The sequence below is a fragment of the Phacochoerus africanus genome, chromosome 3 (assembly GCF_016906955.1).
Source record: "Phacochoerus africanus isolate WHEZ1 chromosome 3, ROS_Pafr_v1, whole genome shotgun sequence".
Classification (NCBI taxonomy): domain Eukaryota; kingdom Metazoa; phylum Chordata; class Mammalia; order Artiodactyla; family Suidae; genus Phacochoerus; species Phacochoerus africanus.
The window spans coordinates 35,481,021-35,493,567 of NC_062546.1; the positions used below are offsets into that span (position 1 = coordinate 35,481,021).

General features: G+C 49.6%; 1 protein-coding gene across 1 annotated transcript in view; it reads right to left on the reverse strand.

Moving 5' to 3' along the window:
• Positions 1-475: 475 nt before the first annotated feature.
• Positions 476-12,547, reverse strand: part of SLC24A3 (solute carrier family 24 member 3) — a 510,935-nt gene continuing 498,863 nt past the window's right edge. The window contains exons 16-17 of the mRNA XM_047771613.1: positions 4,114-4,179; positions 476-2,354 (exon numbers count right to left, since the gene is read on the reverse strand). Of these exons, the coding sequence (XP_047627569.1) occupies positions 2,205-2,354; positions 4,114-4,179 (216 nt within the window). The 3' untranslated portion in view covers positions 476-2,204. The remainder of the gene's footprint in view (positions 2,355-4,113; positions 4,180-12,547) is intronic.

Here is a 12,547-nt window from a genome sequence, read left to right on the forward strand (position 1 = left end):
CATGAGGACACAGGTTCCATCCCTGGACTTGCTCAGTGGGTTGAGGATCTGGCATTGCTCTGAGCTATGGCATGGGTCGCAGACATGGCTCGGATCCAGCATTGCTGTGGCCATGGTGTAGGCTGGCAGCTATAGCTCCAATTCCACCCCTGGCCTGGGAACCTTCATAGGCCATGGTTGTGGTGCTAAAAAGACAAAGGAGACCAAAAAAAAAAAAAAAAAAAGAATTCCTAATACAATGTCAAATGTATTCTGCAGGACAACAGGCCCACAGTCCCTCCAAGATTTAGAGGGGATGCATGATTTGTCTCCTGGTACCTGCAATCTACCAGACACTGCCCAGCTTTCCAGGTGTGTCAACCTGAAAACAAAAACACGTGGTAGGGCCATTTTTTTACCTTCCATGCATGCTCTTCACTTTGAAACGGGTCACCCGCAGGCGTAGGAAAAGCAAAGAGCGCCGCTCAAGGAAGGATACAGAACAGAGAAGTTTATTTTACACTATCCGTCCAAGAAAACAATCGCCATAAACCAGTGCAAAATGTGTAAGAGAATCCTTAAGTGTGTCTTAGCTCTGAGAGCCCAAAGCGGTGATTTCCTCTCCCGCTCCTCCAGCTGTCGGGTGCCCCCGCGGCGGCGAATGCAGGCCTCGGTCTGCACCACCGACAGGAACATTCAACCCATTCGTAGCAGGTTATTTGTACAATTCATACCGGGATGTGTACAAGGGATAGGAAAAACCATACCGAATGAATAAGTGATCAGTGCTTAAAGTAAATACAAGGGGCAGCACAGGCAAGAATCCACAGTTTCAATAAATACAAGTGTAACAAGCATGGGTGGGTCTCAACTCGGTGGAATTATCTGCATAATAATTCAGCATCAGACAGAACCTAGCAGGGCCGTTGAGCAGTGATTGGCAACAACGTTCACAATAATTTATGCCCTTGAGCTGGAGCGAGTCTGCATTGAACACATTCTGCGGTTCCGAAGGTGTCAGTTCTGTTTTCTCCTTCCTGCGCCTGCCTTCCCTCCCGGAACGGAGGGGTGGAGCTGGAGCCGCTGGGCCTCTGCATGCCGCGAGGAAGGACGCGGGCCCCAGAGCCGGCGGTCAGGGTCCAGTGTACTCAATACCAAGTGGCGACGTCTGTGCAAAGTGCGCTTCTCTCCATTTCCCAAGAAACCAGTGTCTGTAACTCCTGCACGTAAAGCAGTGGTGGCCTCTGGGTCACTCCCTGTCACCGCAAACGCCAAGCAAAGAGAGCACAGGTCAGGGACTCACAGGCGGGCAAGCTTCTGCCGAAGACTGCCTGGCGCTCACACATGGATGGTTTACCAGGGGCCCTCAAAGACCCCCGGCAGGCTAGAACTATTGCTTGAGAGGCTAGAAAGAACGGAGAGAAAGGGATGGCGGAAATGCACAGGTGGGGAGCTGTCTCCTTTCTGGAAAACCTTGCGACCCAGGTAACACCTGTGGGACTTGGGGGAGCCCCTGGGTGTGACGCGTCATGCATCTGATCCAGGGGCCTCGCCTGGCTGCTCCTCTGATCAGCACTAAATCCACCAAGCTCCAATACTCCTGGGACTTGAGCCCACAGGATGCAGCTGGGACACCTGTGCGTCATCGAGGGATCCAGAGCCCAGGGAACGAAGATGCAAGAAAAATCCTCAATCTCTGGAAGAACAGCAGGAAAAGGGGGTGCTGCTAAAACCAAACAACCCCCTGACCCAGTAATCTAGGGATCATCTCCAAACATCAGGAAATCCCAACACTTCCTTCCCTCCAAGTACCCTCTCCTTCCATCCACAGTCTCACGTTATAAATTAGGCTGGTCTTCCATCCAATAACTTAAAAAAGGAGGAGGGATGTACTCAGTTTTGCCTGGCTGAGGCCAGTTAGCAGCCAGTTTTCCTAGAATCTCAGTCGCTGTTCAGAAACGGAGCTGGAAAATTCAGGCGGAGGTCGGAAGTCTTCACTCGTAGGCAGAAGGGCGGAGCCAGGGCGGCTGGGGGTGGAGGGGCGGGGATAGGGGCGGAGCTAGGGGGCGGGGCGGGGTTGGGGGCGGGGCGAGGAGGCCGGGGCCACCGAGCGGGGGCGGAGGCCGGTGAGCAGCGTGGGAGACAACGCCGGGCGGGGCCGCAACTCGGGCGCCGGCCTCATATTGCACAGAGAGGAGGAGCCGAGGCTGGGCGGCGGCCGCGGGTCAGTGGTCCCCGCACATGGGCAGGTTCACGAAGGTGAACACGTTGAACTCGGTCATGATGGAGAAGCACAGGAACACGCCATACAGGAAAAGGCACCCGCACCCGAGCTTCTTGTCCAGCTGCCACTTGTTCAGGTGAACGCCAAACACCTGCAAGGCAGATTGGGGTCAGGGGCCCCGGCCTGGGGGACGGGGGCAACGGGAGTGTGGCCTCGAGCCCACAAGTCCATCCCTAGGACACGCTCTCTTCCGAAGCTCCTCCTCCACTTGGCGCCCGGATTCCGCACTCCACTCCGGGTTCCCCACCTGCCCCTCCCAGGGCTCCTTCTCTTCTGCTGCTCCCTGCCCATCATCCCGAGCTCCAACTGTCCAAGGCGACAGGATTCACAATTTGGGCCCCTCTTTTTCTGTCTACCTCACTCCCTTGGGGATCTCATCCTTAACCCCATCTGCGTTCTGGCCTCTCTGGTGTGGGCTTTCCTCCTGAACTCGGACTCATCATCCCCAAAACTGTCTTGACATCTCCCTTTGGATGTCAAATAGGCACTGCAAACTTATGTCTTAACTTCCTCCTCTTCCCAAACCTACTTTTTGACCCTTCTACAGCCCACCTGCTCTGTGTTGTACAAGTGCAGCGCAGCATGGAAGCACTGCAGCTAGGCGCATGCGTTCTGATATCAGACACAACTCCCTGCAAGCCTTGGTTATTTGTCTGTATAATGGGGCTGATATCAGTGGCTACTTCACTGGGGGAGGGGGAGAGCTCCAAGTGGGAAAACATATGTAAAGCATTAAGCACAGTGTGTGGCCATTTCAAGTACCATAATCGTAAGTCATACCAGAAGGACCCCTAACCTGAAAAATAATGAATCATAGGCTTTGCACTTTTGTGTAAGGCTGTATTTGCTTTGGTAAAACCTTAACCTTGGACTTATACCTTGATTCTGTGAATTACCTCTCCTGCCCTTCTGAATTCTCCTTGTCTAGCATATGTATGTTCACATGCCAGGTGTAATTCAAAGAATAGTTCCTTAAAAAAAATTCAGAAAACCACATTGCATCTCTCCTTGTGAAAATTCAGTAATGTATGTGTATGATAACACATTTCAAGTGGGTCTATCCATGTGGTAGTACGAACCTGTTCCCACCAAATGTATCAAGTGAGTTGGAATATTAAGTTATTCAAATGGATGCAATGGACGAGATGGAGGAATGGCATGAAAGTGCACTGTCAATAAAGTCTATTCTTAGTGTTTGAGTATTGGTCAAATCCACGGATTTATGGAGACGTTCAGTAACCTGGAATAGTCAGTTAATTGGAATGTAACCTTCTGTGGACTCATCTTGAAAAAAAAATGAGGTCTTTCTTTTTTTTTTTTTCTCTTGCTTTTCATGGCCACTCCTGTGGCATATGGAGGTTCCCAGCCTAGGGGTCGAATCGGAGCTGTAGCCGCCAGCCTACTCCACAGCCACAACAACACCGGATCTGAGCTGTGTCTGCAACTTACACCACAGCTCATCGAAATGCGGCAATGCTGGATCTTTAATGCACTGAGGGAGGTCAGGGATCAAACCTGCGTCCTCATGGATCCTAGTCGGGTTTGTTACTACTGAACCACAACGGGAATGTCCTCCCTTTTGTTTTTGATAAAAGTTTGTATTTGACCTGAGACAGGCCACGCTGCTGAGAAGAGGCCAGCTCCTTTGGGGGAGAGAGAAGGCTTTCTCGTGGGTGACCAGGATCCACTTATGGAAGAAGGAGCCAGGAGATGGGGCATCTGGAGGCTGGCAGTCCCTGTACACCAGGAGGCCAAGCCCATCTGGGGTCCAAACAGACTTTGTGGCCAAAGAACGCAAAGGGGTGGGGGAAGAACATGGGAACATGGAATGGAGGGAGCTGCAGACCCACCGTGACAAAGACAGAGGCCAGGAGCAAGCCCACGGAGTAGATGAGTCCCCTGCTGTTCAGCCGAATCTGTAAGAAAGGAGGACATGGAATTAGGCTTTCAAAGATGCATTTGCTGTGTGCGGGCCAGTGAATACTGGTGCGTTCCACTCAGTCTTCCAGGATGGAGAACGATGGGCAGCTCACCGCAGGGGTGTGCGCTTTCCTAGAACACCCAGAGGTACACCCTTGTCTGGTCCACTCTCAGCTGATCCTGTCCCTCCCTCCAGCAGCCGTGTCCCCTGACTGCCTCTCAGCCACCTGGATTCTCCATCCTGTGTGGCCTGATTCTTATTGCCGACAACGCTTACCTGGGAGCACGACCTCCAGGGAGCTTTTGCTTTCTTGACACACAACTTTTAGGGTAAATTTAAGAACATGGGTTATCGGAGTCACGTTTTGAAAATTATTGCTCAACTTTTTATCTCTTTTGCATTCAAATGTCTGTGACCTTCACCTGAATTTGATAGGAACTAGTTGGTGAGGGTTGCTATCTTGAACAAGCAAAGAAGAGGGAAGAGTTAACATTTCGCTTCTGATAGTCAATAAAGAAATTTTTTTTTTTTGGCTTTTTGCCATTTCTTGGGCCACTCCTGCGGCATATGTAGATTCCTAGGCTAGGGGTCTAATCGGAGCTGTAGCCACCGGCCTACACCAGAGCCACAGCAATGCCAGATCCGAGCCGCATCTGCAACCTACACCACAGCTCACAGCAACACCGGATCGTTAACCCACTGAGCAAGGGCAGGGACCGAACCCGCAACCTCATGGTTCCTAGTCGGATTCATTAACCACTGCGCCACGACGGGAAATCCCCGAATCTTGTTTTTTCACAGTAATAGGATGGGGTTATCAGGCAAACTTTAAGAGAAAAAGACAATTTTTGGTATTCTTATAGAACAGTGCCGTCCAGTAGAACTTTCTGAAATGATGGAAATGTCCTACATCTGTGTTGTCCACTATGGTAGCTGTTAGGGACATGGGGCTCCTGAGCTCTTGAAAGGTGGCTCCAGCAACAGAGGAACAAAACTTTAACTCTTACCTTAATGAATTCAAATTTACATTAAAAGAGCTACATGTCTTTAGTAGTCATGGCTGCAGTATTGGGCAGAGCAGAGAGAGGGTAGTAAGGGGCCGACTTGGCCAACAAGGATTGTAAAGTTTCTTCCATACCGTCAAGACCTACTTAGACCGGGGTCCTGAGGCCCGCTGCCCTGAAATTAGACATCTGCCTTAGAGTGACCGTGCTCTGGACCCACAGCAGCAGCATCACCTGGGGGCTTATTTAAAAAAAGCTGCATCTCAGGCCCCACCCAGACCTCCCGAATCAGCAAACTTTGAATCATCAACCTTTGTGGCAGCCTCTGCAGCCCCTCCAGGTAGTTCTGATGCAGGAAAAGTTTAAGTACTAAGGCTCAATCCACTTCTGATCTCCAAGTGTCCTGGGGATGGGCCTTTGACCTTTATTTTTCCCCAGTTGCCTCGGTAACTCTTATGCACACTCAGGTCTGGGGACCCCCCCCACCTTCCCCCCCCCTTCCCTGGGGTCCAAGGCTCATCCGTGCTCACAGAAAGGCAATGAGGCAGGTGGATTGATTGCATCAGAGAACAAAGTGGAGATTATTGGTGGGAGTGGTTTGGGTCCATCTGACAAGGTTCAAGGTGCTACTTGCCACCCTTTCCACAGGTCACCACCAGGTGTGGGTAGTGTGTGGGTGTCTCTGTAGGTGGGTGTGCCAGTTCATCTTTTGTGACAAGAAACAGCATGTCCTAAGTAGCCAACCCTTTCTGTGGGGACCTGGGAGCATGACACAGCTCACTAGGCAAGGTTCTCCCCCAGCTGGAGAACCATCCCTGTGAGCCAGCACCTGCTGATCCCCAGCTGGGAGATCATTCCCATTGCACAGGCCTCCCCAAGAAGAGAGAACACAAAGCATATTCTTCTGACACTAAAGCAACGGACTGACCCAGTAAATCCACTGCAGAAAAATGAGGGGTTGGCCCCATCCTAGTACAGCTGGGAGCTTAACTTCCTGGAGAACTTCAGTTGGCCTGTTGGCAGTTTCTCTTTCATCAGCGTGTTAGTATAAAGAGGCCAACACCCTGGAGTCCATCACAAATGCCTTGTGTGAAGGAGATTCTCTTCCGAGCTCTTCAATTCTCAACATGGATGGATTCTGCTAAGAATGGGGCCAATGCATTCTGAGCCCAGAGCGCCCCATGAGCTCCAAGGTCAGACCCTGTCAGCAACAAGACTGAACGGTGTGATTCATGCTCTTAAGAAAGCAGAGCCAGTGAGAGCAAGGCAAAGCGGCAGAGTCCCCTTTGGCCAAGCCTTTCCAAAATGAATCAAGTTCACCCAACGCTTCGGAATTTATTGACTCTTTCTACATTCACATAAAGTCTCAAAGAACAGTGCAGCTGAAACTCTAAGTCTGGCTCTAAGGACTAATAACGACCAACTTTTGTGGGGGTCCTGAGTAGTTTTCACTTTTCCATCTTCTTCTGTGAAGCTTCCCTTTGTAATGGATGGCCACAGGCACCCAGGAGTGTATTTTCATTTTTTTCACTGTTAACTAGAGACCTGGGCCCTCGGAGCCTGTGTTGATTCCTAGCTACCTGAACCTCCACTCCCCCATGGATGTGATGGTCAGGAATCAGGGTTCCTTAAGTTGCCTCTGATCCAACTTGAATGATGCCCAGCCACTGGACACTACAGGCGACTTGGGGCAGGGGGTTGGCAAACTATGGCCCATGGGTGATATCTGGCCCATTGCCTGCATTTATAAATAAAACTTTATTGTAACTCAGCTCATTCCTGGATGTGCTGTGTGTGGCAGCTTTGACACTGCACTGGCAGAGCCAGTATGGCCCACAGGGCTTAGTGTATTTCCCCTCTGGTGACTCCTGGCTTAGGGACAGGCCCCAGACCCAGCTCCCTTGGTTCTGAATCTTTGCTCAGTCACCCACTCACTATATACTCATGGACACGTGACTTCACTTCCCCAAGCCTAGGTTTTCTGATGCATAAACTGGAATGATAACAGTTCCCACTTAAGGGGTGGTTGTGAGTATTGACTGGATTAATCCACATTTAGCTTGACTAGGATCTGATGTATAAGTCTAAGTCACAGTCCCAGCTCCACACATCTAGGTCATTATTCTCCATCCACTCATGAGGTTCCTGGGGCCACTGCCCAGGCACCCCTGGTTACTTCCTTGCTTGGCGGCTCCCTGATCAAGGCCTCAGCAGGTGACAAGCACTGTGAAAGCAGGGACCATGTCTGATTTCATTCTTTACCTGGTCCAGACCACGTGCCTAATACGTAATCATTGAATGGATAACAAATGCTGTTAAGGTAGCATGCTGAGTGTGGTTTACAAAAAGGCCAGTGTTTCTGTGGGGCTGGGGTGGACTGGCCAGAGAAAGCCTGGATGATGTTCCAGAAGCAAAGCAAGCCCTGCTCCAGACTCCCTGTCTACTTTCCCCAGTTTTTATGTGCGTAAACTTTTTTCCCCACCTATTATGGGAAAGACATTCTATTATGAATGTCTTTAAGCTTCAGAAAAGTTGAAAGAATCAGACCATCTTATTTTTTAATGAACTTCAAGGTAAGCTAGTGGATACCAGTACACGTCACCCCAATCACTTCAGCTTGCATCTCGCCAAACAGGGTTCCATTGTACTTCATAGCTATTTTATTCTATTTTATTTTAATTTTTTGTTTTTTAGGGTGACACTTACAAGCATGTGGAAGTTTCCAGGCTAGAGGTCGAATTACAGCTACAGCTGCCGGCCTATACCACAGCCATAGCAACTTGGGATCCAAGCCTCATCTGCAACCTACACCACAGCTCATGGCAACGTCAGATCCTGGACCCACTCAGTGAGGCCAGGGATCGGACCTGCATCCTCATGGATACTAGTTGGATTTGGTTCCTCTAGGCCACGACAGGAACTCCCTATTTTATTTTCAGATGCAATTTCCATATGGTGAAATTCACAAATCACAACTTCACCATTCAGTAGGTTTTGAGAAATGCATACACCCATGTAACCCAAACACCAGCGGTGACATAGTACTCCTGTCACCCCAGAAAGCTCTCTCTGCCATCAGTGCTCTAAGCCTCACCATAGCAGGTTGGCTTAGCCTGTTGTATGAATGGAATCTTACATGAACACTCCTGTATGTCAGAATTATTTTTCTCAGTATAACTTTTAAAGATTCCTTTGTATTTCTCATTGCATCAATAGCTCATTTCTTTTTTTTAAATGGAGATATAATGGATATATCACATTATATTCGTTTCAGATGTACAACATAGAGATTCGATCTTTGTATAGACTGGCAAATGATCACCACAATACGTCCCCATGTGTAATTACAAGCATTTCTTTTTCTTGTGAGGACTTTTAAGATCTACTCTTTTAGTAACTTTCAAATATACTCAGTTCTTTTCATAACAGTGTTATACACCATGGTTTGTTTGATTCTTCTGTTGATAGGCTGCTTCTAGTTTGGGGCTATTAGCAGGTATTGATTTGATAACACAACAAACACAATGAAAAGAGGCTGACAATGGCTCCTCCTCGCCCACAGGAGAATGAAGACAGCCCTCTCCTCTTGGACCTCAGATGCACCCGCTCACTTTTCTGGCAGCCCCTCTCTGCCGGTGGCACCTGGAGCCCTCGCCAAACCAGAGCCATTCACCTCCCTTGCCCCCCAGCACACTCTTCTCCTCTTTGGGAACGTGCAGTCCAGTCAGGTGGCGTTCGTACTTCCTTCCCACCTCCTCTGCCCATCCCTCCCTTCACCTCTTCCAAGTTCACTGGGGCTTTGCTGGCCTTATACCCCCGCTGGTGCAGATCTCATCCTAACTTTGCCCCAGGGGCTGGGTTCTTACCTCCCCTGCTGGTCCCAGCACTCTGACAGCAGACGCCTGGGTCTTGAGCTTTTCCTCCTTCCACAGAGCACCTAACTCCGCCCCAACCCCCCAGCTCCACAGACTGTATGTTTACATGAGCTGAGTTGGTGATGCTGAGTGTGGGTGTGTGTGTGTTTTCATGTGTTGGAGGCAGGGAAGCTGGAGGGTCTAGGGAAAGATTGGAGAGTTGGAAGGGGGAGGATGACCACAGTGAAGGTTGGCTTTAAGCCGATTTTTTTAAAGCAATAAAGTCAGAGGACACCCCCACCCCCCACTGCCACCACCCCACCAATGGAGGCAAACTTGCATATGGTACAATGCACAGATCTCAACTGTACCATTGGGTAAGTTTTGACAAATGAATGTACCTGCGTGACCCCCACTCCAAAGAGAATATAAAACATTTCTATCACGCATTAAGTTTACTTGAGGGCAGCAAATCTTACTCAACCCCCTCAGAAACTAGTTGCTTGGGGGCTTGCTAACCAGACAACAACACCAACCCTTCTCACCCCTGGACTGCCTTTGGGAAAGACTTGGAACTCCAACTGCATAGCATGGCTCTAAACGATCCTCTGGCTGCTCCTGCCTCCCAGATGCAAAGCCCATTCCTTGCAAATGCTGGAAGTCTCCATGAGAATGCCCTTCTGAGTGTAGGCAACTCACTCGGATGGTTCAGCCCTGACATTTAACGTTGTTTTTATTTCTTGCCTTCAAAACTATGAATTTTTACTCTCCAATTCCCTCTTGGCAGTTGCTGAAGAGGAAACGGGAGGCTGGCTACCTCCCTTGTCAAGAGGAATTTGGGCATGAAGTGTGTTTTTTTCCTACAGATGCACACTGAGACCACGTCACACCTAGTTTCCTGCAGCACATGACTCATAAAACAGCTCCCCAAATCCTACGCTATTTGTATGAGGATCTAAAACACCCAGCCTCAAAGATTCCAGCTTCCCCACGTTACAGTTTAAAATCTCTCTAGGTTTGAGGTCAGCTCCACCCAACCAGCAAATTCTTTTAGGAAAAACAAGAAGCCCTTGGATTTTTTTCTAATCTATTTATAACTTGGAACACATGTTGTGTGTTGATTTGCATTTTCTGACTGGGGTAGGGTGAACACTTATTTGGGCTTAGGTCCCAAATGGATGTGTCCAGCCTTGACGCTATGCTGTATAACACCAATGGGTGGGAATCTCTTTTCTTGAACAATTAATCAAGCAAGAAAGTGAAAAAGGTGGAGTTCCCATCGTGGCTCAGTGTTAACGAACCCAACTAGTATCCATGAGGACTTGGGTTCGATTCCTGGCCTCGCTCAGTGGGTTAAGGATCTGGTGTTGCCGTGAGCTGTGGTATAGGTCACAGACACGGCTTGGATCTGGCATTGCTGTGGCTGTAGTGTAGGCTGGCAGCTGACCCCTAGCCCAGGAACCTCCATATGTCATGGGTGCGGCCCTAAATAGACAAAAGACAAAAAAAAAAATAAAGAAAGAAAGAAAAAGTAAGAAAGTGAACAAGGGACAGAAAAGCAGAATTTTCACAGCAGCTGGTACCCAAGTTCCTTCCTTCCCAGGGTACATGCCAAACACAGGGTTGCACTGAGGTCTGAGAACAACCCCTCAAGGTGAGTTGTTTTCTCCGTGTAGAGATGGGGAAGGTGAGCACTTCAAGGTAAGATTCTGGTCCCTACATGTGTTTTCCCCACACATCCAAGCAATTTTAGGACACCAGCTGGGTGTACTGCAATTTAATCTGACACTACCCACCTGGAGACAGTGTCAGATCCGATTGGTTAGGGGTCCTACAAGGCTGTATCCTGTCTCCCCCCACTTCAGATGTCAGCTGCAAGTCCTGACTATCACCTGTGCTTCTGATGAATGGGTTCTAGATCAGAGGTTCCCACGACCCCCTCCTCGGGTTCTATTACTTTGCTGAAGTGGCTCACAGAACTTGGAGAAACACTTTCCTTACCAGATCACTGGTTTATTGTGAAAGGACATAATTCAGATGGAAGAGGTTCATGGGCCAAGGTGTGAAGAAAGGGCTCAGGGCTTCTACGCCCTCTCTGAGCCCCACTCTCCCTGAATCCCCACAGGTTCACCAAGCCAGAGGGTCTCTGAACCCCATCATTTGTGGCTTTTATGGAGGCCTCATTACATAGACAGGACTGATTAAATCAACAGCCACTGGCTAATGATCGCGCCTCCAGCCCCTCTCTTGTTGCTCAGCTCAGGGGGTTGGGACTAAAAGTTCCAACCCTCAAGTCACAGGGTTGGTTCTCTTGGCAACCAGCCCCCATCCTTAGGTGAGGTCTTAAAGTCACTTCATTAACACAGGAAAGTCACCTTTTTTGCTCTCATCACTTAGGAAATTCAGAGGGTTTTAGGAGCCTTGTGCTAGAAACAAAGACCAAATATATATTGCTTACAATAAACCACACAAGGCCATGAAGCTGGTAAGGGGGCAAGTCTGCACTTAGCATTGGCTTTCTGACTGCAAATTCTAGATTCCTTCTTGCACCCTGCAGGGCACAGGGGAAAAGCCAGTGTTCTCTTTACCTGCTCGAAACTCTCCGAAGTGGTCTTTCCTGCCTATCGTTTCTGAAAGGCTCCTGAGGAAACTGCTGGAGCCACAGAGGCCTGGGGTTCCTATCCAGGTCCCCTTCTGCCCCCACCCTCTTACCATTGATGGAGGGGTGGGCAGCTGACTCCCCAGACCCAGGACTGGTGTCTGTGCCTGAGGGTTCTTCCCTGGACCACGGAAGTGTCACCTGCCCCACCCATGACCCTCTAGCTGACTTGCCTGGTGCTCCCTCCCCACTTTCCCAAATAAAATCCTCACCCCAACCTTGTCTAGGGGGATTTAAACTTTGATATACAGTGAGATTGAATGGGACTTATGTCCCAGGTCAGCCTTTTCGCAGGGGTGGGGTGGGGCAGCTGTAAGAACCCTGCTTTCTGCTAATATCACCTTATTTTCCTGAAACAGTGCCTGGGATCTAAAGGTCAAGTTTCACCTTATGCTCCCAGGGCTTTGTTAGAACAACCTTGAGAAAGAACATTCACTGTAATATTTCCACGTGATCCCGGTTACCCCTCCAGGTCCTGTGGGAACAGCTTGTGGACGGGCCCTGGCAGTGGTTTCTGCATCCTGTTGGTTTCCGAGGTGTCAGTATTCCCATCAAGGTCAAGTGGAAGTCACCCATGAGGCCTTGAGAAGGGTGGGTGGGGAAGAGCTCCTACAGTCTCTTCTCCAGGACTTGCTGTCACGGGGGGTTGGGGCAGGGTTTTCAGAAACAGGAAAAATGGTCCAAGTTCCCCTTGTGCGTCAGTGGGTTAAGAACCCAACCAGTATCCACGAGGATGCGGGTTCGATCCCTGGCCTTGCTCAGTGTGTTAAGGATCCGGCATTGCCATAAGCTGTGGTATAGGTCACAGACCCGGCTCGGATCCCTTGATGCTGTGGCTGTGGTGTA